This window comes from Oncorhynchus nerka, linkage group LG9b (assembly GCF_034236695.1).
Source record: "Oncorhynchus nerka isolate Pitt River linkage group LG9b, Oner_Uvic_2.0, whole genome shotgun sequence".
Classification (NCBI taxonomy): Eukaryota; Metazoa; Chordata; class Actinopteri; order Salmoniformes; family Salmonidae; genus Oncorhynchus; species Oncorhynchus nerka.
The window spans coordinates 26,591,374-26,617,053 of record NC_088424.1 but is presented as its reverse complement, the minus strand read 5'-3'; the positions used below and the strand labels follow the sequence as shown (position 1 = coordinate 26,617,053).

At 43.8% G+C, this 25,680-nt stretch overlaps 1 protein-coding gene across 2 annotated transcripts in view; it reads right to left on the bottom strand.

The window, feature by feature from the left end:
• Positions 1 to 25,680, bottom strand: part of LOC115114517 (tensin-3) — an 82,654-nt gene that overhangs the window by 12,731 nt on the left and 44,243 nt on the right. For both annotated transcript variants that reach the window (XM_029642819.2, XM_029642818.2), the window contains exons 14-20: positions 23,385 to 23,548; positions 22,367 to 22,499; positions 22,156 to 22,239; positions 13,751 to 13,892; positions 12,135 to 12,730; positions 11,813 to 11,899; positions 11,467 to 11,598 (exon numbers count right to left, since the gene is read on the bottom strand). In XM_029642819.2, the coding sequence (XP_029498679.1) occupies positions 11,467 to 11,598; positions 11,813 to 11,899; positions 12,135 to 12,730; positions 13,751 to 13,892; positions 22,156 to 22,239; positions 22,367 to 22,499; positions 23,385 to 23,548 (1,338 nt within the window). The remainder of the gene's footprint in view (positions 1 to 11,466; positions 11,599 to 11,812; positions 11,900 to 12,134; positions 12,731 to 13,750; positions 13,893 to 22,155; positions 22,240 to 22,366; positions 22,500 to 23,384; positions 23,549 to 25,680) is intronic.

Below are 25,680 nucleotides of genomic sequence, written 5' to 3'. Positions count from 1 at the left end.
GGGTGGCCGGTAGCAGGCGGCAACAGTGAGAGACTTATTTCTGGAGAGGGTAATTTTCAAAATTAGTAGTTCGAACTGTTTGGGTATGGACCTGGAAAGTATGACGTTACTTTGCAGGCTATCTCTGCAGTAGACTGCAACTCCGCCCCTTTGGTAGTTCTATCTTGACGGAAGATGTTATAGTTGGGTATGGAAATCTCTGAATTTTTGGTGGCCTTCCTGAGCCAGGATTCAGACACGGCAAGGACATCAGGGTTAGCAGAGTGTGCTAAAGCAGTGAGTAAAACAAACTTAGGGAGGAGGCTTCTGATGTTGACATGCATAAAACCAAGGCTTTTTCGATCACAGAAGTCAACAAATGAGGGTACCTGGGGACATGCAGGGCCTGGGTTTACCTCCACATCACCCGCGGAACAGAGAAGGAGTAGTATGAGGGTGCGGCTAAAGGCTATCAAAACTGGTCGCCTAGAGCGTTGGGGGCAGAGGATAAGAGGAGCAGGTTTCTGGGCATGGTAGAATATATTCAGGGCATAATGCACAGACAGGGGTATGGTGGGGTGCGGGTACAGCGGAGGTAAGCCCAGGCACTGGGTGATGATGAGACAGGTTGTATCTCTGGACATGCTGGTTGTAATGGGTGAGGTCACCGCATGTGTGGGAGGTGGGACAAAGGAGGTAACAGGGGTATGCAGAGTGGGTCTAGGGGCTCCATTGTGAACTAAAACAATTATAACTAACCTGAACAACAGTATACAAGGCATATTGACATCTGAGAGAGACATACAGCGAGGCATACAGTAATCACAGGTGTTGAATTTGGAAAGCTAGCTAAAAACAGTAGGCGAGGCTAATCCGCTAGCACAACAAACAGCAGGTAAAATGGCTTTCTTCTTGCCACTCTTCCATAAAGGCCAGATTTGTGCAATATACGACTGATTGTTGTCCTATGGACAGAGTCTCCCACCTCAGCTGTAGATCTCTGCAGTTCATCCAGAGTGATCATGGGCCTCTTGGCTGCATCTCTGATCAGTCTTCTCCTTGTATGAGCTGAGCGTTTAGAGGGACGGCCAGGTCTTGGTAGATTTGCAGTGGTCTGATACTCCTTCCATTTCAATATTATCGCTTGCACAGTGCTCCTTGGGATGTTTAAAGCTTGGGAAATATTTTTGTATCCAAATCCGGCTTTAAACTTCTTCACAACAGTATCTCGGACCTGCCTGGTTTGTTCATTGTTCTTCATGATGCTCTCTGCGCTTTTAACGGACCTCTGAGACTATCACAGTGCAGGTGCATTTATACGGAGACTTGATTACACACAGGTGGATTGTATTTATCATCATTAGTCATTTAGGTCAACATTGGATCATTCAGAGATCCTCACTGAACTTCTGGAGAGAGTTTGCTGCACTGAAAGTAAAGGGGCTGAATAATTTTGCACGCCCAATTTTTCAGTTTTTGATTTGTTAAAAAAGTTTGAAATATCCAATAAATGTCGTTCCACTTCATGATTGTGTCCCACTTGTTCTTAATTCTTCACAAAAAAATACAGTTTTATATCTTTATGGTTGAAGCCTGAAATGTGGCAAAAGGTCGCAAAGTTCAAGGGTGCCGAATACTTTCGCAAGGCACTGTATATAGATTTTTTTTCCTACTATGTTATTGACTTGTTTATTGTTTATTGTTTACTCCATGTGTAATTATCTATGCATAGTCACTTTACATATTACCTTGACTAACCTGTACCCCCGCACATTGACTCGGTACCGGTATAGCCTGTATATAGCCTCATTGTTGTTATGTCATTTTCTTGTGATAATTTTTGATTAGATTACATTTTTTTACTTTAGTTTATTTAGGAAATATTTTCTTAACTCTATTTCTTGAACTGCATTATTGGTTAAGGGCCTGTAAGTAAGCATTTCACGAAAAGGTCTACACCTGTTGTATTCGGTGTATGTGACAAATACAATTTGATTTGATTTGAAATGGCATCGGCCATAAAAAAATACATTAGTTCCAGGAAGCATGAACAAAGCAAAATATTGCATGACTGGCTATTTCTGAATTTAATTGTGGCTGTGCTTTCAATGTGCTTTGTAAAACATTAACTGTGCTGCTGAAAAAAAACTGCATAAACCAGGATGAATTCCAATCTGGTCCATGTGGTCTAAGCTGGTCGGATGCTGGTCAAGCTGGTTTGACCAGCATGGTCTAACTGGTTCTGCTGGCCAACCAGCATCAGGGGCGGGCAACTACAGTCCTCTGGGGCCTGATTGATGTCACACTTGTTCTCCATCCCTATCGAACACAGCTGAATAATCAAAATTCATTCTAAACTGAAGATCACGATTAGGTGATTATTGGAGTCAGGTGTGTTAGCCGGGGCTGGGGAAAAACCTTGACACCAATCAGGCCCTCGAGGACTGGATCTGCCCACCCCTGCAGGTTATGCTGGAAGACTAGCATGGTCTAGCTGGTCAAGCTGGTCTGACCAGCATGGTCTAGCTAGTTATGCTGGCAGACCAGCCTTCGCTGTGTTTTCGCTGGTGACCAGCCCTTGTTGTGTTTTTACTGGTGAACAGCCTTTGCTGTGTTTTGGAAATAAATATAAGCTGAAGCAAAACCAGCATCAAGTCACATTATGCTGGCTTGCAAAGTTTTAAAAATTAAGTAATAAAGTAATACAAATTTAGCCGGAGTGGAATTCCATAATCTGCATTCAGAAAGACTGCTAGGGTTGGATTGGATTAGTTTAGAAAAGTGTATGTTATTTATCTTTGTATAGCATGAGATAAATTATTGATTCATTAATTAATCAATAGGGGACTCAATAGGGGAGGGTTCGGGTGGGCATCTACATTGGGGGCGGCTCCGGTGCGGGTTGAAGTACCCACTACGCTCGTGGATACATCATCCTCAATGGCGGCTCTGGTGCGGGGATCGTCGCTGGAAGCTCCGGACCGTGGCTCATCGCCGGAGGAACTTGACCGTGGACCGTCTCAGGAGGTTCCGGACTGTGGACGGTCGCCGGAGGTTTCGGACTGGGAACTGTCACCGGAAGCTCTGAACTGTGGAGAAGCACTGGAGGCCTGATGCGTGGGGCCGGTACAGGTGGCACCGGGCTGGTGACACGCACCTCAGGGCAAGTGCGGGGAGGAGGCACAGGACATACTGGACTGTGAAGGTGCACTGGAGGCCTGATGCGTGGGGCCAGTACAGGTGGCACAGGGCTGGTGACACGCACCTCAGGGCGAGTGCGGGGAGGAGGCACATGACGTACTGGACTGTGGATGCGCACTGGAGACCTGGTGCGTATAGCCGGCATCAATTGTACCGGAACTTTAACACACTTCTCAGGACAAGTACGGAGAGTTGGCACAGGACGTACTGGGCTGGGAAGGCATACTGGAGACCTGGTGCGTATAGCCGGCATCACTTGTACCGGAACTTTAACACACTTCTCAGGACAAGTACGGAGAGCTGACTCAGGTGGCTTTAAATCGATAACACGCTCCTTAGGGCAAATGTCGTGCATCCTCCACCAATTCAATAACTCTCTCATTTCTCTCTCCTCCACATTATCCCTCAACTCACTGACAGTCTCTGGTTCACTCCCCTCAACTTTCGCCGCCCACTCCTCGCTCAATCTGTCCCAATATTCCTCCTCGGTCTCTGACTCACCCCTCAGCGTCGCAGACCACTCCGTGTGCCACCCCCCAAATGTTTTGAGGCTGCCTCTCGGGCTTCCGTCGTGGCTGCGATCCCCGGTGTCGTCGTTGTTGCTCCCTCGCTACTTCCGCCTGCTTCCATGGCAGGCTTCTGTCTCCTGCCATAATCTCTTCCCACGTCCAGGATGTCCTCCACTCCTGGCTTTCCTCCTGGGCACACTGCTTGGTCCGTTGTTGGTGGGATCTTCTGTCACGATCGTTACAATGAGTGGACCAAGATGCAGCGTGGTATGGTTCCATCCTCTTTATTTTGAAGTGAAACTCAAAGAAAACAATAAATGCAAAACGAAAAGTGAAGCTGCTATAGTGCTAACAGGCAACTATACATAGTCAAGATCCCACAACGGGGAAATGGCTGACTAAATATGATCCCCAATCAGAGACAACGATAAACAGCTGCCTCCGATTGGGAACCATACCAGGCCAACATAGAAATATAATCACCTAGATGTCCCACTCTAGTCACACCCCGACCTAACCAACAAAGAGAATAAAAAGCTCTCTATGGTCAGGGCGTGACACTTCACTTGGCATTTGAGCACCCCCACCCCTCCGCACTAACAAAATGTATGGTCACAGTTTTGTGTTTATATATATAAATATATATAAAAAAGGGTATTATTTGTGAGCCATAATTTTTATTACTTTGATTTCATTATTGGAATCCCTCAGGTTTATGCATTAATATGCACTGAAATGCATTGGCACCCTCTGTTGGTTGGTGGCCTTTACACTGGTGATTGTGTCCTCACTTCCTCATTCTATTGAGATAACTTTTCCTGAAACTAGCCAATTATCTCATCTCATCATTTCTCGTGTTTTACAGATTAGTTTCAGTTGAAGCTAGAAAATGCTAAGTCTCCCCATTATAAGTAATGAAACCACACTAGGTGGAAAGGATTTAACATGGAGGTGAACTTAACAAAATTACACTGCACACTTTTCAAAGTTATAAATATATATTTTTTCCTCTGGATGATTTAATTTGATTATACGATGGCTCAGATTTAGATACATATATGTCGCACTATTGAATCCTTGTTGTTAGATGTTTAGGTTATTTGTTTTAGAAAGCTCACTAGCTAGCCTAGCCTTACGCTAAATGCTAGTTTAGCCATAGCTTTTTTAAATTATTATTATTATGAACAATACAACAAATACAAAAACAGAAATATACAAACAAGAGTACATAAACCTAACAGGTATTACATGTCGAGATAAATGTTACCTTTTCCAAATAGTTTATGGTACACATTGTTTTTTGTTTTTTTACACTTACTGATCATTTATACTTAGCCGTTCATGTATTTTACTATTATCTGTAACAAGGCTAGTGGGAGTTATTGTGGTCGATTGTGTACTATCGGGTAACATTTATGTTTACACTGTTGAGATGTGTTGGACAAACATACATACAATTTGATGGTTTTACATGGTAGATAGCATACCTTTTGCACTACTTGTGAGTGAATTGCCTTTATTTTGGTACAGATACTAATTAGTTGAATTGCAATTAATTAGTGCCTTCAGAAAGTATTCATAGCCCTCGAATTACTCCACATTTTGTTATGTTACAGCCTAAATTCAAAGTGGATAAAGTCTCTAAGAGCTTTCCACACCAGAATTGTGCAACATGTGCACATTATTTTCAAAATTATCCAAGCTCTGTCAAATTGGTTGTTGATCATTGCTAGACAACCATTTTCAAGTCTTGCCATAGATTTTCAAGTAGATTTAAATCAAAACTGTAACTCGGCCACTCAGGAGCCTTTACTGTCTTATTGGTGTCTTATTGCTAAGCAACTCCAGTGTAGATTTGGCCCTGCTGAAAGGTGAATTAATCTCCCGGTGTCTGTTGGAAAGCAGCTTTTCCTTAACGGTTTTGCCTGTGCTTAGCACCGTTCTGTTTATTTTTTCATTTGGAAAAACTCCCCAGTCCTTAACGATTACAATCATACCCATAACATGATGCAGCTACCACTATGCTTTAAAATATGGAGAGTGGTACTCAGTAATGTGATGTGCTGGATTTGTTGCAAACATAAAACGTTGTATTCAGCAAAAAAATGAATTGCTTTGCCACATTTTTTTTTTGCAGTATTACTTTAGTGCTTTGTTGCAAACAGGATGCATGTTTTGGAATATTTTCTATTCTGTACAAGCTTCCTTGTTTTCACCACTGGTGGAAAAAGTACTCAATTGTCATACTTAAGTGAAAAGAAAGGTACCTTAATATAAAATGTGAAAGTCACCCAGTAAAATATTACTTGAGTAAGAGTCTAACAGTATTTGGTTTTAAATATACTCAAGTATCAAAAGTAAAAGTATAAACCATTTCAAATTCCTTAAATGAAGCAAACCAGATGGATTTTTTTTTACCTAAGTACTTTACACCACTGGTGTAGTAACTGTGGAGTAACTACAATACTGTTGCTCCATCCTCAGTTTTCACCTATCACAGCCATTAAACTGTGTAACTTTTTTAAAGTCACCATTGGCCTCATGGTGAAATCCCTGAGCAGTTTCCTTCCTCTCCGGCAACTGAGTTAGGAAGGATGCCTGTATCTTTGTAGTGACTGGGTGTAGTTTTTAGAATAACTTTGTAACGTAACAAAATGTGGAAAAGGTGAAGGGGTCTGAGTACTTTCCGAATGCACTGTACATTGCCCGCACTGCCCATCCCCCACTGAAATGGACTCCAACATGGCTAGTTGCTGTTCAGCATGTGGACTTGTTTTAGTAGAAGACGCACACGAGCAAGAAAGGGATGGCCTTACTGCTGCTAGAAATTACTTGCAAGTAGAAACATTGGATATTTGCATTGATTATTGGTGTTATTGGTATAGCTAGAATGTGTAGTTATTTCTATAATGTTAGTAACATTTCATAAAACACTATTGTAGCCTGTGTATATTAGCCTAAAGAAAAGGATTAGGATTAGGAAGTTTGTAAACATGCATATACACACACTTTTATTCAAATACACACATACAAGGACACGCACATATCTTATGAGTTCATTTTCTTGGTTGTTGGTGCATTGGGGGAGGGGGGTTCTTGGGGGTGGGGAATGGAATAAAAAAATATATATATATTTTCTTGTTTTTTTCTGAGGGGGGTGACTGTGGGAGGGGTCTTGGGTGGTTGAGGGACAGCTATGGGGAACTGTGGGAGGATCCTGGAGGGTTTGCATCCCCGTTTTCTTTTTGTCCTTGTGGGAGATCTGTCGTCGTGCCCTTGAGCAGGGCATTGACCCTAGATGCTTCTGTGTGTCGCTCTGAATGGGAGTCTGTTGGATGACTGGTGTGGTGGAGTTGTTGCGAGCAAATTGTATGTTTTGGATATTCAATTAAAAAAAGACAAAAAAGAAAAGAAAACATTTAAGAAAAGGATGAAGCGGGGACATAAGGCTCATTATGTGAACAAAACGTTCAGATTGAAGTATATTATAGAACACTATGTGTCTGACATGTATAATATGAAATCCTCTCATTTCTTTTTTGTCACAGAAAATGTACAACTTTATCACTGGAGAAACTTTAATCAGAGACGGTAATCTACCAAGAGACTCAACGAGCGATTACATTACTTCCTGTAATTCGCGTGTGCGCAATGAAGATTCTTGCAGAAGTCAATGGAAAAGTGTCATGTTCTAAGCTACAGGAAGAAGCCTAATTGCATTTTCAGTCAAAGTTGGGTATCTTGTTTTTCTAATTTGCCAAGTCTGGGATTCTTCTGTTGACCTCTTTCCATTCCATGTCCAGTCTCATAAGCGATGTAAACAAAATAGTGAATAACTTAAGAACACGTTTATAAAGTTAGACATTAGTTTATTGGCCTGTTCAATGTGGATTCTTTAATAGCATAACCAGTTTTGTGTGTCTTTTATTGAAACATGTGGTTATGGTAATGTTCGGTGTTAGGGTTGGTTAATGCTACAACACATTCATGAACATTACCCTGCACATATTGTAGACCTGTAGATATATTTGGCTTCAGGAATGATGTTGAACCCTTGCTCAGATAAAACCTCTCTTGAATTAAACAATTGATCAGTCAATGTAACCCATACTCACCTATAGGTAAGCCTACTCTTGGCTGGCTGACTTTGAGAAAATGTAAACACAACACTACAGTGCCTTGCGAAAGTATTCGGCCCCCTTGAACTTTGCGACCTTTTGCCACATTTCAGGCTTCAAACATAAAGATATAAAACTGTATTTTTTGTGAAGAATCAACAACAAGTGGGACACAATCATGAAGTGGAACGACATTTATTGGATATTTCAAACTTTTTTAACAAATCAAAAACTGAAAAATTGGGCGTGCAAAATTATTCAGCCCCCTTAAGTTAATACTTTGTAGCGCCACCTTTTGCTGCGATTACAGCTGTACGTCGCTTGGGGTATGTCTCTATCAGTTTTGCACATCGAGAGACTGAATTTTTTTCCCATTCCTCCTTGCAAAACAGTGTTACGTTCCCCAGTTTATGTATTGTAGTTTGTATATTTGCATGTGTTTATTTCAGGAAATGGCTTCCTGAAATCCCTCAAGCAGCTGATTGGTCGACTCCATGGCTAATTGGAGAGCTGACCCCGCCCCCTCATCAAGACTCAGCTGTCTCCAATTACCCATTCAATCTGAAGCTATATAAAAGCCAGTGTTCTGTTCAGGAGAGAGAGATTTTCTGGGAGGTCATTGCAGAGAGATTTTGATAGAGGTTGATTTTGCTGGGAGTTCATTGCTGAGAGTTGGTATGTTTTGTGAGTTTGTTGCTCAGATAGAGCTTATTTTGATGTCCTTTGTTTCTTAGTTTGTTTGTGAAATTGTTTCATATTCTGTTTCATTTGTTCCCAGGGGAGGAAGGGGAAGGCACCTAGGGAGTGCTTAGGCAAGAGGCCCGCGGGCATACATATACCCGTAGCATATTCGCTGTCTAGGCACACTAGGTAAGACCTGGGCGGACCACCCCTGTATTTTGGTTAGGGCACCAGGTGGTGCTAAATTAGGTAAGTAAGTAGTGGGTAGGCAGGTAAGATAGAGGGGAGGGGGTTTGAGATTTACTTTCTTTGCTTTGGTTCCGTCCAGCCCCTTTTCCCCATATTACCGTGTAAAGGAATAAAGTCCTTGTAAACGGTACCACATTCTGCCTGTTGTCATTCTTACAGTCCATACCTTTTTCACTTCACGGAGAGTTTAGTTGTAGCAGGGTGTTGCGTTCCCTCTTCATAGAGGCGTGCGTAACAAACAGCTCGAGCTCAGTGAGGTTGGATGGAGAGCATTTGTGAACAGCAGTTTTCAGTTCTTTCCACAGATTCTCGATTGGATTCAGGTCTGGACTTTGACTTGGCCATTCTAACACCTGGATATGTTTATTTTTGAACCATTCCATTGTAGATTTTGCTTTATGTTTTGGATCATTGTCTTGTTGGAAGACAAATCTCCGTCCCAGTCTCAGGTCTTTTGCAGACTCCATCAGGTTTTCTTCCAGAATGGTCCTGTATTTGGCTCCATCCATCAATTTTAACCATCTTCCCTGTCCCTGCTGAAGAAAAGCACGCCCAAACCATAATGCTGCCACCACCATGTTTGACAGTGGGGATGATGTGTTCAGGGTGATGAGCTGTGTTGCTTTTATGTTTTGCATTGTTGCCAAAAAGTTTAATTTTGGTTTCATCTGACCAGAGCACCTTCTTCCACATGTTTGGTGTGTCTCCCAGGTGGCTTGTGGCAAACTTTAAACAACACTTTTTATGGATATCTTTAAGAAATGGCTTTCTTCTTGCCACTCTTCCATAAAGGCCAGATTTGTGCAATATACGACTGATTGTTGTCCTATGGACAGAGTCTCCCACCTCAGCTGTAGATCTCTGCAGTTCATCCAGAGTGATCATGGGCCTCTTGGCTGCATCTCTGATCAGTCTTCTCCTTGTATGAGCTGAGCGTTTAGAGGGACGGCCAGGTCTTGGTAGATTTGCAGTGTTCTGATACTCCTTCCATTTCAATATTATCGCTTGCACAGTACTCCTTGGGATGTTTAAACCTTGGGAAATCTTTTTGTATCCAAACCGCTTTAAACTTCTTCACAACAGTATCTCAGACCTGCCTGGTGTGTTCCGTGTTCTTCATGATGCTCTCTGCGCTTTTAACGGACCTCTGAGACTATCACAGTGCAGGTGCATTTATACGGAGACTTGATTACACACAGGTGGATTGTATTTATCATCATTAGTCATTTAGGTCAACATTGGATCATTCAGAGATCCTCACTGAACTTCTGGAGAGAGTTTGCTGCACTGAAAGTAAAGGGGCTGAATAATTTTGCACGCCCAATTTTTCAGTTTTTGATTTGTTAAAAAAAGTTTGAAATATCCAATAAATGTCGTTCCACTTCATGATTGTGTCCCACTTGTTGTTGATTCTTCACAACAAAATACAGTTTTATATCTTTATGTTTGAAGCCTGAAATGTGGCAAAAGGTCGCAAAGTTCAAGGGGGCCGAATACTTTCGCAAGGCACTGTATTTAGGATATCTAGTTTATTCAAATGGTATGCTGACTCACTTTTTAAAGAAATCCTGAACATGCTGCAAAGCAATTGTGGTCTTACAGGGACCCTGTTTATAGCGTATGTGGCCTATCCAGGGCTTTAAAACAAATCTAGACATAACTACTAGACATTTACACAATTGTATTTATTTCAACTTTCATACTACACAAAGATAAATAGAGTACAATTTATAAACTAATCCAATCTGTTAGTTGGACTTAATGCACCTGTTACTGAAATGGTAACCCTGGGACTCATTTTGATTGCAGATTGTGTGAATAAAAGTTCACATTTTTGGATATCCCCAGTCAGGCTGGATTCCAATAGGAATTAGACATCACTTTGCAAGCCAGAATAATGTGATTTGATGCTGGTTTTGCGGGTGACCAGCATAGGCTGGTATGCTGGTGACCAGCTTATGTGTCCAAAACACAGCTAAGGCTGGTCACCAGCAAAAAAACTGAAAATGCTAGTCACCAGCAGACAGCAAAGTCTGGTTACCAGCAAAAACACAGAGAAGACTGTTCACCCGCCAAAACACAACGAAATCTGGTAACCATTGAAAACACAATGAAGGCTGGTCACCAGCCTAAGCTGGTTTATGCTGTTTTTTTTTCAGCGTATGTCAAGTAAAGTAAGGCAAAAAGTATATCTGGAGAAAGTACTGAAATCTGTGCAAGTTTATAAAGACAGCATGTCTATTGTTTGTCTTGAAACACTAGCTGCCACATCTAAGACTAGTTGGCAAAGAAAAGGGCTGCTTGGCTCTATCATGATACTGCCCAGAAGAGAGACCCAGAGCTAGGAGTTGTAGAGAGCGGGGCAGAGAGGTGACTATCATGTTCCCTCCATGGAAGTAAGGTCATAGGGGTGTAATAGTAGAGGGCTTTTATGGTGATTGTTATTGTTAGATTCCCAGGATGCTGCCTCTCAGTTGGCTCATTCCATGATACCCCTGTTCTACTGAAAGGTTCTGGAACTAGGGTGGAACCTGCCTGTAGGCACAGATCTAGGATCAGCTTATTCTCCAACAATTCTAATGATGACCATGGGTGAACCTAAAACGGATTTAGGTCAGCATATATGTGCTTCGTCAATCATCATCCTACTCCCATTTCCTACATCAAACAGGCACCGCTTTGAGTTGAACCAAAGCTCCGCCCATTTATATATTTCAGCCAATGCCTACCTCTCTTGGTCTGCTGCAGGACTGAGGGAGGGGGTGTGGCCACCTTCATGGCCAGCCCATAGGCACCTCTGAAGGAGTGGCTGTCGCGTACAATGAAACACCCAGGCTCTTTGTCCTTCAGGACTGAGATAGCTGAGAGGAGGAGGAGGAGAAGAGGAGTATAGAGTAAAGGAGTAAAGGAGGAGAGGAGGAAGATATTTTAACGATGGTGTCATGGAGGAGTTTGCAAATTGGAGCCTCTGCTAAAACTGGACAAAATCACTTTCAACATGCTGAAGAGCTTCATGGAAATTCAGCAGACAAAATACAGTTGGTAGACAAGACAAGTATTTCCTCATGTTTTTACCTTGGTCCCTGGAGATATCAGGCTTGTACCAGAATTTCGATGTGTCTTGCACAAATTTTACAGTCACCTGCTTGATGGCCAGGACATCTGGAAATACAGTATCACAAACAGACCAGAGATTAGCCAATGCACAAAGACCTCAGGAATTCAAACACTAAGTTTAAAAGAGATCCATATGTGGCAAATCCAAATTGACAGAGAACACTCACAGGGCAGTACCTAAAGGATACAGTACTGATTACCTTCTTTAAAGTATTGCACCAACCCAAGCCATTGGCTCATATAAGTGATTGGCTATTGCCTGTGCTAGCTAGAGGGTTACCTGGCAGAGGTGAGGCAGTGCCCGGCATCTGTGCAGAGGCTGAGAGGTCAGGCAGGACATTGGGGAAGGGGATACTGAGGGAGCTCCCGCTGTGTGGGCTGGAGAACCCGCTGGGGGCTGGGGAGGCCGTGCCCAGGGAGTGCTCCCCGTCTGACGCCCTCCTCTTCTCGGGCAGCAGCGGAGGCAAGGCCCCCTGGGCCTGGAGCTGCTGGTGCTGCTGGGTCCGGATGGTGCCCTGCTGGTCCATGGAACCAGACATCAACATGCCCCTCTCCATGCCGCCGTTCCCCAGTAGAGGAGAGGCAGAGACTGGGCAGTCGGCGGTGCCGTAGCTCCCCAGGCCTGAGTCGTCCTGCTCATCAAAGCTGTGTGCGGGGCTGTGGGTGAGGGCATAGCGGGCCATGTGGCTCCGTTGGCTTCCCCGGGGGGAGCTGTGGGCGTTGGGGGCCGGGTGGGGGTGCATGGGAGGGGAGTGGTGTCCGTAGTCCAGGGACATGGAGTGGGGAGGGGGGTGCCTGGGGGTGGGGCAGGTGCTGAGGGAGGCGTGGCGGCTCAGGAGGGCTCTGTCCTCTGGCCAGGGCTGACCCATGGAGGGGCTGGAGAAACAAGGAAGAACACCAAAATTAGAAGATAATCAAAAACACAACTATAATCAAACTGTATGACCATAACGTATTTTCAGAACATGTAGCCTATAACCATAATTATACTGAACAAAAATATAAACACAACATGCCACAATTTCAATGATTCTACTGAGTTACAGTTCATATAAGGAAATTAATCAATTTAAATAAATAAATGAGGCCCTAATTGATGGATTTCACATGACTGGGCAGGGGAGGGCATAGGTCCACCCATTTGGTAGCCAGGCCCAGCCAATCAGAATGAGTTTTTCCCTACAAAAGGGCTTTATCACAGACAGAAGTACTCCTCAGTTTCATCAGCTGCCCTGGTGGCTGGTCTCAGAATATCCCACAGGAGAAGAAGCCAAATGTGTAGGTCCTGGGCTGGCATGGTTACACATGGTCTGCAGTTGTGAGGCTGGTTGGATGTACTGCCAAATTCTCTAAAATGACGTTGGAGGTGGCTTATGGTAGAGAAATGAACATCAAATTATCTGGCAACAGCTCTGGTGGACGTTCCTGCGAACAGCATGCCAATTGCACACTCCCTCAAAACTTGAGACGTGGCATTGTGTTATGTGACAGAACTGCACATTTTAGAGTGGCCTTTTATTGTCCCCGGCACAAGAAGCACCGGTGTAATGATCATGCTGTTTAATCAGCTTCTTAATATGCCACCCCTGTCAGATGGATCGATTATCTTGGCAAAAGGGAAATGCTGACTAACAGGGATGTAAACTAATTTGTGTCCAAAATATTAGAGAAATATGCTTTTTGTGCATGTGGAAAATTTCTTGGATCTTTATTTCAGCTCATGAAAGATGGCACCAATGTTTTACATGTTGCATTTATATATTTTTCAGTATATATACAAATCTGTGATTGGGTCCATAACCATCTACTACAGTATATTCCAATAAATTACCTTTGAATAAACATGAGCTAGACTTCCAATAATTATGTGAAAGGCTTGTTTGTGATTGGCTATACCTGTCTGTCCGTTGGAGCGTCCCACTTGTGAAGGCAGAGCGAGAGGAGCCGAAGGACCTATGGCTGCTGGAGGAGGAGTCTGGGAGGCCCTCATCTGTGGACTGGGGAAGGTGACCAATCATCTCTAAGTAACCGTGAGGCTCTGTGGAGGTGTGAGAGGGCATACATGACAAATGACACATATTGGATAAATACATTCAAGGACTAGGGCAGGGAATGCACAAAACATCTTTCAAATCAAATTTGATTTGTCACATACGCTGAATACAACCATGAAATTCTTTCTTACAAACCCTTAACCAACAATGCAGAAGAAAGAAGAAAATAGAAAAATAACAAATAGTCCGGGTAGACATTTGATTAGCTCTTTTTAAGGAGTTTTATGGCTTGGGGTAGAAACTGATAAGAAGCCTTTTAGGCCTAGACATGGCGCTCCGGTACAGCTTGCCGTGCGGTAGCAGAGAGAACAGTCTATGACAAGGGTGGTTGGAGTCTTTGGAGATTTTTAGGGCCGTCCTGACACTGCCTGGTATAGAGGTCCTGGATGGCAGGAAGCTTGGCCCCAGTGATGTACTGGGCCGTACACACTACCCTCTGTAGTGCGGTCGGAGGCCGAGTAGTTGCTATACCAGGCGGTGATGCAACCATTCAGGATGCTCTTGATTGTTCAGATGTAGACATTTTTGAGGATCTGAGGACTGAGGACCCATAGCAAATCTGTTCAGTCTCCTGAGGGGGGAATAGGCATGGTAGTGCCCTCTTCACAACTGTTTTGGTGTGTTTGGACCATGGTAATTCGTTCGTGATGTGGACACCAAGGAACTGGAATCTCTCAGCCTGCTCCACTATAGCCCTGTCGATGAGAATGGAGGCGTGCTCGGCCCTCCTTTTTCTGTAGTCCACAATCATCTCCTTTGTCTTGATCACGTTGAGGGAGAGGTTGTTATTCTGGCACCACACGGCCAGGTCTCTGATCTCCATCTTATAGGATGTCTCATCATTGTCGATGATCAGGCCTACCACTGTTGTGTCATCTGCAAACTTAATGATAGTGTTGGATTCGTGTTTGGCCTTGCAGTGAACAGGGATGGTGTGTGAACAGGGAGTACATTAGGGTGAACAGGGAGTACAGTAGGGGACTGAGCACGCACCCCTGAGGGGCCCCCGTGTTGAGGATCAATGTGGTAGATGTGTTGTTACCTACCCTTACCACCTGGGGGCGGCCTGTCAGGAAGTCCAGGATCCAGTTGTAAAGGGAGGTGTGTAGTCCCAGGGTCCTTAGCTTAATGATGAGCTTTAAAGGCACTATGGTGTTGAACGCTGAGCTGTAGTCAATGAATAGCATTCTCATGTAGTTGTTCCTTTTGTCCAGGTGGGAAAGGGCAGTGTGGAGTGCCATAGAGATTGCGTCATCTGTGGATCTGTTGGGGCGGTATGCAAATTGCGGTGGGTCTAGGGTTTCTGTGAGAATGGTGTTGATGTAAGCCATGACCAGCCTTTCAAAGCACTTCATGGTTACAGAAGTAGAAGTCATTTAGCTCATCTGGTAGGCTTGTGTCACTGGGAAGCCCGCGGCTGTGCTTCCCTTTGTAGTCTGTAATAGTTTGCAAGTCCTGCCACATCCGACAAGCTTTGGAGCCAGTGTAGTAGGATTCAATCTTAGTCCTGTATTGACGCTTTGCCTGATGGTTCGTCGGAGGGCATAGCGGGATTTCTTATAAGCATCTGGGTTAGAGTCCTTCTCCTTGAAAGTGACAGCTCTAACCTTTAGCTCAGTGCGGATGTTGCCTGTAATCCATGGCTTCTGGTTGCTGTATGTACATACGGTCACTGTGGGGACAACGTCATTGATGCACTTATTGATGAAGCCAGTGACTGATGTGGTGTAGTCCTCAACATATTCCAGTATGTGATAGCAAAACAGTCCTGTAGCTTAGCATCTGCGTCATCTGACCACTTCCCTATTGAGCGAGTCACTGGTACTTCCTGCTTTAGTTTTTGCTTGTAAGCAGGAATCAGGAGGATAGAGTGATGGTCAGATTTGCCAAATGGAGGGCGAGGGAGAGCTTTGTACGCGTCTCTGTGTGTGGAGTAAAGGTGGCCTAGAGTTTTTTTCCTCTGGTTGCACATGTAACATAAGCATTTGGAGATTTTTAGGGCCGTCCTCTGACACTGCCTCGTTTAACATTAGCATTTTCATATTTGCTTGTTTCAGACCGTCTATTGACCAACACTCCAAAAGAAATACAGATTAAATTTCTCCAAAACATCTGGATATCACATGAACAAAAACTGGGCAAAAATGCCTAAACTCTTAATCATTACTTTAATAATTTCAGTCAAATAAAAGCACTCTCACCCCAGGTGCAGTATAATAGAATACATCCAATACCAAACAGAGCAGTCAGCAGTGGTGTTAGTTAAATCATTCTCCAGTCAGTCATTAAGTCAGTCTGCTTCTAGCTCAACAGTACAGCAGCCATTCATCGATCTGTTCAGTATGAAGCAGATTACTCTCCCTGGCAGCCCTTACTGCTGCCTGGCAGGCAGTGGCACTGAGTCAACAAATCAGACTAATTAATTCAAGCAGAAATTAAAAGTCCCCAGACATAATTGAGTAAAGCTTTTATTTAATCAATCATAGCTCTGGAAACCCTGACAGGTGTCTAGCCATAGAAATTTGACTGGTAAACTCATTGGTACACTCGCAATGGCTTCCTGGTATTGTGATGCAGTAATTACCATGGTAATGTACAATGTTCATTCAAATGATGTTAACTGATGTGACTAATGCAATGGAATGCATTTTTTGTAATGTCAGTTGAGTTGAATCAACAAATCACAGCACATGTTGATGGCTACACTTCCTTCTTTAACTTCCTGCTTTTACTTTCTTCTTTGCTCTTATGGGTTCACCTGCAATGGCTGCCATTCCAGCCATTATGCCGTCATTGCCTTCAATTGGAACACCCATTCTATTCATTCTATTTCTACCTTCAGAGTTTGTACTGTTAGGTGACATAAACTGGGACATGCTTAACGGGCCGTCCTACAATCTAAACTAGATGTCCTCAATCTCACACAAATGATCAAGGAACCTACCAGGTACAACCCTAAATCCGTAACCATGGGCACTCTCTTAGATATCATCCTGACCAACTTGCCCTCTAAATACACCTCTGCTGTCTTCAACCAGGATCTCAGGGATTTTTGCCTCATTGCCTGCGTCCGTAATGGCTACGAGGTCAAACGACCACCCCTCATCACTGTCAAACACTCCATAAAACACTTAAACAAGCAGTCCTTTCTAATCGAATTGGCCCGGGTATCCTGGAAGGATATTGACCTCATCCCATCAGGAGAGGATGCCTGGTTGCTCTTTAAAAGTGCTTTCCTCACCATGGTGCTTTCAAGTGCTTCCTCACCTTAAATAAGCATGCCCCATTCAAAAAAATGTAGAACTAAGAACAGATATAGCCCTTGGTTCACCACAGACTTGACTGCCCTTGACCAGCGCAAAAACATCCTGTGGCGTTCTGCATTAGCATCGAATAGCCCCTGCGATGTGCAACTTTTTGGGGAAGTCGGGAACCAATATACTCAGTCAGTTAGGAAAGCTACGGCTAGCTTTTTCAAACAGAAATTTGCATCCTGTAGCACTAACTCCAAAGGGTTCTGGGACACTGTAAAGTCCATGGAGAATATGAGCACCTCCTCCCAGCAGCCCACTGCACTGAGGATAAGAAACACAGTCACCACCGATACATCTACGATAATCGATCATTTCAATAAGCATTTATCTACGACTGGCCATGCTTTCCACCTGGTTACCCCTACCCCGGCCAACATCTCAGCACCCCTTGCAGCAACTTGCACCCCCCCCCGCTTCCCCTTTCCCCTTCACCCAAATCCAGACAGCTGATGTTCTGAAAGAGCTGCAAAATCTGGATCCCAACAATTCAGCTGGGCTAGGCATTCTGTTGCAACCCCTATTACTAGACTATTCAACCTCTCTTTCATATCATCTGAGATCCCCAAAGATTGGAAAGCTCCAGAGTGTCTCCCCCTACTCAAAGGGGGAGACACTCTGGACCCAAACTGTTATAGACCTAAATCCATCCTGCCCTGCTTTTTTAAATCTTCGAAAGCCAAGTTAACAAACAGATCACTGACCATCTTGAATCCCACCGTACCTTCTCCGCAATCTGGTTTCCGAGCTGGCCATTGATGCACCTCAGCCACGCTCAAGGTCCGAAACTATATCATAACCGCCATCGATAAAAGACAGTACTGTGCAGCCGTCTTCATCGACCTGGCCAAGGCTTTCGACTCTGTCAATCATCGCATTCTTATCGGCAAACTCAATAGACTTGGCTTCTCAAATGACTGACTCACCTGGTTCACCAACTACTTCTCAGATAAAGTTCAGTGTGTGCTAGTAAAACTAAGTGCATGCTCTTCAACCGATTGCTGCCTGCATCCTCCCGCCCGACTAGCATCACTACTCAGGACAGTTCTGACTTAGAATATGTGGACAGCTACAAATACCTAGGTGACTGGTTAAACTGTAAACTCTCCTTCCAGACTCACATTAAACATCCAATCCAAAATTAAATCTAGAATCAGCTTCCTATATCGCAACAAAGCCTCTTTCACTCATGCTGCCAAGCATACCCTCATAAAACTGACTATCCTACCGATCCTTGACTTTGGCAATATCATTCACAAAATAGCCTCCAACACTCTATTCAGCAATCTGGATGCAGTCTATCACAGTGCCATCCGTTTTGTCACCAAAGCCCTATATACCACCCACTACTGCGACCTGTATGCTCTCGTTGGCTGGCCCTCACTACATATTTGTTGCCAAACCCACTGGCTCCAGGACATCTATAGGTCTTTGCTAGGTAAAGCCCCGCCTTATCTCAGTTCACTGGTCACCATAGCAAAACCCACCCGTAGCACGCTCTCCAGCAGGTATATTTCACTGGTCATCCCCAAAGCCAACACTTCCTTTGGCCAACTTTCCTTCCAGTTCTCTGCTGCCAATGATTGGAACGAATTGCAAAAATCTCTGATGCTGGAGTCATATCTCCCTCTCTAACTTTAAGCATTAGCTGTCAGAGCAGCTTACCCATCACTGAACCTGTACACAGCCAATCTGTAAATAGCACACCCACCTACTTCATCCCCCTATTGTTACTTACCTCTGCACATCTATCAATCCAGTGTTAATGCTAAATTGTAATTATTTCGCCTTACCTCCTACTCTTCTATATTTGCACACACTGTACATAGATTTTTCTATTGTGTACATTTGTTTATGTGTAACTCTGTGTTGTTGTTTTTGTCGCACTGCTTTGCTTTATCTTTGCCAGGTCGCAGTTGTAAATGAGATTTTTTTCTCAACTGGCCTACCTGGTTAAATAAACGTGAATTAAAAATGTAATACAAATGTGCCCGCCCCCAGAACCTGAAACCACATGTTTCCAGTCCACAGATTCCATACAGCTCAGTGACTGACTGATGTTTCCATGGGTTCCCAGTTACCTCTATGGGAATGTGGAGGACAAGGGAGACAACGAAACAAGAGAGAGGGGTACTGGTTTCTTTTTGTCCCTCAACCCTTCTTTTGACACAGAGGTACTTTCACTGGGGAAAGAAAATAGTTTTTGAGCCCCCCCGATTCCTCGACCCTGCATAACCATGGTTACATGGCATGTCTGAATGCGGTGATTCTATACACGGTGCGTGCTTGGGCAAAGTGGGCACAGTGGGGCCACAGATCAGTCTGGGGGTGCTGTCACTCTCACAACCCCTCTGACACAGATCACCATGACAACAGGCTGGTGGGGGTCAAAGAGGGACAAAGAGATGAACATGAAGGTCACCTCTATGAGTCTCACTTTGTGTGTGTGAGTGTAACCTCTGATATCATCACTGTCATGCCTCACCAATGACCACAGCCACAACAGGATGGCAAAACTCTGCCAACTACTCAACTGGATTTGGAACAAAACCCCTCTTTATGACTTGTTTCGGAGGGAGGGAACCACAGAAGAGACCTCTGCCATGTCTGATTATGTCTCTATACTCTAAAAGAATGGTTTAAGATGTATGCCAGTAGATGATAAACCAAGACCTCCCAATCTCTGAGAACAACCACATTTATAACTGGGCGTGTTCCACCACTGAGAAAAATCTAAGACCACAACAAGGCTACGCACAAACAACATGTTTTACTGTTTTAGACATTCAAGGCTTCGCCACTATGTGCTATAAAAAAACGGTTTCTTTTCAGTACTGAAACCACACAGGCGTTCTCCAAACCGACCATGGGAGGAGAGAGACTTGTATGGAACCCCCAGGGAAAGGAGGCAGTCCATGAGAAGGCTTTGTTTAGTGCACTGCCTCCAACCACCACAAAATCCCCAACTACAGGCAGGGATCATACATTCGTTATGGACCAGCAATGGTTCAATACCACAGGAAAAACAAAGACAACCAGATATAAACACATAAACATAATGTACACCTAAAAGGGCTATGGTCGATTACATTCCGAGAGAAGTTCTCATGATAGTTAAAAGCAGTGATGAACAATGAACACACGTAAACCACTTACTTGAATTCAAACCCTCATCACTGGGCTCTGTCTCCTAGAGCTATTTCTCTCACTCACTCTCTTTCTCTGACACCCACTTTCTGTCTTTAATAGAGTGAGAGATGAAGTAAAGAGGGAGAGGAGGATGAGAGAGAATGAGTGGAATAGACTCCTTCACTTCTAATGTCTCCACTTCCCTACATAGACCACAAATCCATTGTTCCACTGTCCTATCGTGTGACTCCTCCAATCAAATGGCTTTGTCAAAGGTCAAGTGCCACATGATACATTCCCCTCACAATGGCCTGACATTTCAATATATCCATTCACTTTATGTAGAGACTAGTGGTATTTCTATGGATTGTTCTGTACTCTGAAAAAAAACTATATTTTGAGTACTGCTGTAATCAAATCAAATTGTATTTGTCACATACGAATACCAGGTGTACACCTTACCGTGAAATGCTTAGTTACAGGCCCTTAACCAAAAATGCAGTTAAAGAAATAGAGTTAAGAAAATATTTACTAAATAAACTAAAGTTTAAAAAATTACAAAATAAAAATAAAAGTAATATAATAAATACCAATAACGAGGCTATATACAGGGGGTACTGGTACCAAGTCAATGTGTGGGGGTACAGACCTGTCGAGGTAATTTGTACATGGAGGTAGGGGTAAAGTGAGAATACATAGACAACAAACAGCGAGCAGCAGCGGAGGGGGTGGGGGGGTGCAGAGAGAACAGTTTATGACTGGGGTCTTTGACAATTTTTTGAGCCCTCTGACACCGCCTAGTATATAGGTGCTGGATGGCAGGAAGAGTGGCCCCAGTGATGTACTGGGCCTTCCTCTGACACCGCCTAGTATATAGGTCCTGGATGGCAGGAAGAGTGGCCCCAGTGATGTACTGGGCCTTCCTCTGACACCGCCTGGTATATAGGTCCTGGATGGCAGGAAGAGTGGCCCCATTGATGTACTGGGCCGTACGCATTAACCTCTGTAGTGCCTACTTATGAAAGCAGCGGTTCTAGCCTTTAGTTCGGTGAAGATGTTGCTTGTAATCCATGGCTTCCGGTTGGCAAATGTATGTATAGTCAGCGTGGGGATGACGTCGTCGATGCACTTATTGATGTAGCCAGTGACTGAGGTGGTATACTCCCCAATGCCATTGTATGAACCCCGGAACATATTCCAGTCTGTGCTAGCAAAACAGTCCTGTAGCGTATTGAGTGAGTCACTGGTCCTTCATACTTTAGTTTCTGCTTGTAAGTAGAAATTATGATCAGAATTAAGGTCAGAATTATGTGTGTGGAGTAAAGGTGGTCTAAAGGTGAGTTTTTTTCTCCTCTGGTTACATATGTGAACTGCTGGTAGAAATGAGGTAAAACGGATTTAAGATGGCCTGCTTTAAAGTCCCCGGCCGCTAGGAGCGCCGCTTCTGGATGAGCATTTTCTTGTTTGTTTATGGCCTTATACAGCTAGTTGAGTGCGGTCTTAGTGCCAGCATCGGTTTGTGGTGGTAAAAAGACGGCTACAAATAATATAGATGATAACTCTCTTGGTAGATAGCATGGTTTACAGGTTATCATTAAGTACTCTACCTCAGGCGAGCAAAACCTCGAGACTTCTTTAATATTGGACATCCCGCACCAGCTGTTATTGACAAATAGACACACTTCCGCCCCTCGTCTTACCAGACCATTGAATTATGGAATATATTTAAACATTTATCTCACTTCACTTGAATGAAGAATTCATTCATGAGAATGTTAGTGCTGCGATACACACAGCCATGACCTACCCTGCTCCATCCTGTAAGCTCCAAAGGATTGCATGCTGGGAGATGGAGATTGCCTCAGGTGAGGGAATTCCGGCATGTTTTTCACTGTGGAAAGATAGAAGAAGAGATTAGGTTTAGAATGCAGTCATTCAGCAATGATCACAAGCACGATCATATGCAATCACACACACACCTTTGAAAAGAGGCCCAAGACAATGAAGGAGGCTCTTACCATAAGGTGTAGGGGGAGAGATGGGGAAGGCAGGAGTAGGAGGAGTCATGTCACTACCAGCCTCCACTCCGCTGTCCATCTCTGGACCTTGAGCTCTGTAGTCCACACTGTCACTTCTAAATAGCATGCCATGCTGAAACACACACACAGCAAAAACATGCGTGAACATCACAACATTTTACAAAGCAAAAATGGTACACAGCAAAACACAGCACTTAATTGTGCACATCATGACAAGCGAGGCCATTTAAAATATTACATGACATTTCATAACACTTTTCACAAAGTGAAAGGGAACACATTAAGTGTGTTCCCTCAGACCACTACTCAACTATCACATATTTACAATACAACATCTATGTGTACATGTGGGTAGAGTCAAATCAAATCAAATTTTATTTGTCACATACACATGGTTAGCAGATGTTAATGCGAGTGTAGCGAAATGCTTGTGCTTCTAGTTCCGACAATGCAGTGATAACCAACAAGTAATCTAACTAACAATTCCAAAACTACTGTCTTATACACAGTGTAAGGGGATAAGGAATATGTACATAAGGATATATGAATGAGTGATGGTACAGAGCAGCATACAGTAGATGGTATCGAATACAGTATATACATATGAGATGAGTATGTAGACAAAGTAAACAAAGTGGCATAGTTAAAGTGGCTAGTGACATAAGAATGCAGTCGATGATCTAGAGTACAGTATATACATATGCATATGAGATGAATAGTGTAGGGTAAGTAACATTATATAAGGTAGCATTGTTTAAAGTGGCTAGTGCGTGTCTTATCATGTGTATGTGTGTCTGTGCCTGTGTGTGTGTCTCTTCACAGTCCCCGCTGTTCCATAAGGTGTATTTTTATCCGTTTTTAAAATCGGATTCTACTGCTTGCGTTCCATATAGCCATGGCTCTATGTAGTACTATAGTCTGTATAGTCTGTTCTAAACTACAAGGTAATGATAGACATTGGGAGTCAGCGAGTCAGGGTTTCAGTATGTTCAGGTACCTGTGTGTGAGGTACGCAGGGTGAGTAGGTCCGTGTGCTCCTGTAGTCTTCCTGCACACCCCAACCTGAGCCACAGAACCCTGGGTGATCTGTGACATCACTGACCTGCCGACTCAGACTCTGCATGGCGTCCACTCTGACATCACCAATGGATGATGGGACGGCTGCTCAGACACACAAAGACAGAACGGAGAGTGAGAACTAACCATTGATGCTGAACTACCCAGAGAGCACTACCACCTCAAGTCTATAGGAAAAACATGCTTCTGAAGAATGTCAACCCTTTAAGCGATGTTAGTGACATGCAATGTGTGAAGCAATATCATACCAAAGACTTCTGGCTCTAAGTTCTTGATTACACTCTCTAGAAGTTGTTATACCTCTCCAATACCTTCAACTGGCATAATATTGAGTATAGTTTAGTACTAGTGTCTGTTTAGTACTAGTGTCTGTTGTGAGTGGACAGCTGAGGACCGAGGGGAGATGTGAGGTGGGGGGCAGACTTGTGACAGCCTGGCCTGCGGTGACCCCTCACTCAGCACCGGGGTGCTAATTTAAGGCCTCCCAGAAAGCCCTGTCATCCTATAGCCATGAGAAATGTAGAGATGTACAGTTGTGGCCAAAAGTTTTGAGAATGACACAAATATTAATTTCCACAAAGTTTGCCGCTTAAGTGTCTTTAGATATTTTTGTGAGATGTTACTATGGAATACTGAAGTATAATTACAAGCATGTCATAGGTGTCAAAGGCTTTTATTGACAATTACATGAAGTTGATACAAAGAGTCAATATTTGCAGTGTTGACCCTTCTTTTTCAAGACATCTGCAATCCGCCCTGGCATGCTGTCAATTAACTTCTGGGCCACATCCTGACTGATGGCAGCCCATTCTTGCATAATCAATGCTTGGAGTTTGTCAGAATTTGTGGGTTTTTGTTTATCCACCCGCCTCTTGAGGATTGACCACAAGTTCTCAATGGGATTAAGGTCTGTGGAGTTTCCTGGCCATAGACCCAAAATATTGATGTTTTGTTCCCAGAGCCACTTAGTTATCGTTTTTGCCATAATGCAAGGTGCTCCATCATGCTGGAAAAGGCATTGTTCATCACCAAACTGTTCCTGGATGGTTGGGAGAAGTTGCGCTCGGAGGATGTGTTGGTACCATTCTTTATTAATGGATGTGTTCTTAGGCAAAATTGTGAGTGAGCCCAATCCCTTGGCTGAGAAGCAACCCCACACATGAATGGTCTCAGGATGCTTTACTGTTGGCATGACACAGGACTGATGGTAACACTCACCTTGTCTTCTCCGGACACGCTTTTTTCCAGATGGCCCAAACAATCGGAAAGGGGATTCATCAGATAAAATTACTTTCCCCAGTCCTCAACAGTCCAATCCCTGTACCCTTTGCAGAAAATCAGTTTGTCCCTGATGTTTTTCCTGGAGAGAAGAGGCTTCTTTGCTGCCCTTCTTGATACCAGGCCATCCTCCAAAGTTCGTCACCTCACTGTGTGTGCAGATGCACTCACACCTGCCTGGTGCCATTCCTGAGCAAGCTCTGTACTGGTGGTGCCCCGATCCTGCAGCTGAATCAACTTTAGGAGACAGTCCTGATGCTTGCTGGACTTTCTTGGGCTCCCTGAAGCCTTGTTCACAACAATTGAACCGCTCTCCTTGAAGTTCTTGATGATTGACTAAAATGATTAATGGTGCTGAATTTTATGTGCAATCTTACTGGCAGCAATATCCTTGCCTGCTGGAAGCCCGTTTTTGTGCTAACTAACCAAAGACACACAATTATCTTTGATACAATGATGACAGCATGTGTTTCCTTGCAGGTAACCATGGTTGACAAAGGAAAAACAACGATTCCAAGCAACCCCCCTCCCTTTGAATCTTCCAGTCTGTTATTCAAACTCAATCAGCATGACAGAGTGATCTCCAGCCTTGTCCTCGTCAACACTCACACCTGTGTTAACGAGATAATCACTGACATGATGTCAGCTTGTCCTTTTGTGGCAGGGCTGAAATGCAGTGTAAATGTTTTGGGGGGATTCAGTTCATTTGCATGGCAAAGAGGGACTTTGCAATTAATTGCAATTCATCTGATCACGCTTCATAACATTCTGGAGTATATGCAAATTGCCATCATACAAACTGAGGCAGCAGACTTTGTGAAAATGTATATTTGTGTCATTCTCAAAACTTTTGGCCACGACTGTACTAATGCACCGGATGATCACACACACACACACACACACACACACACACACACACACACACACACACACATTCT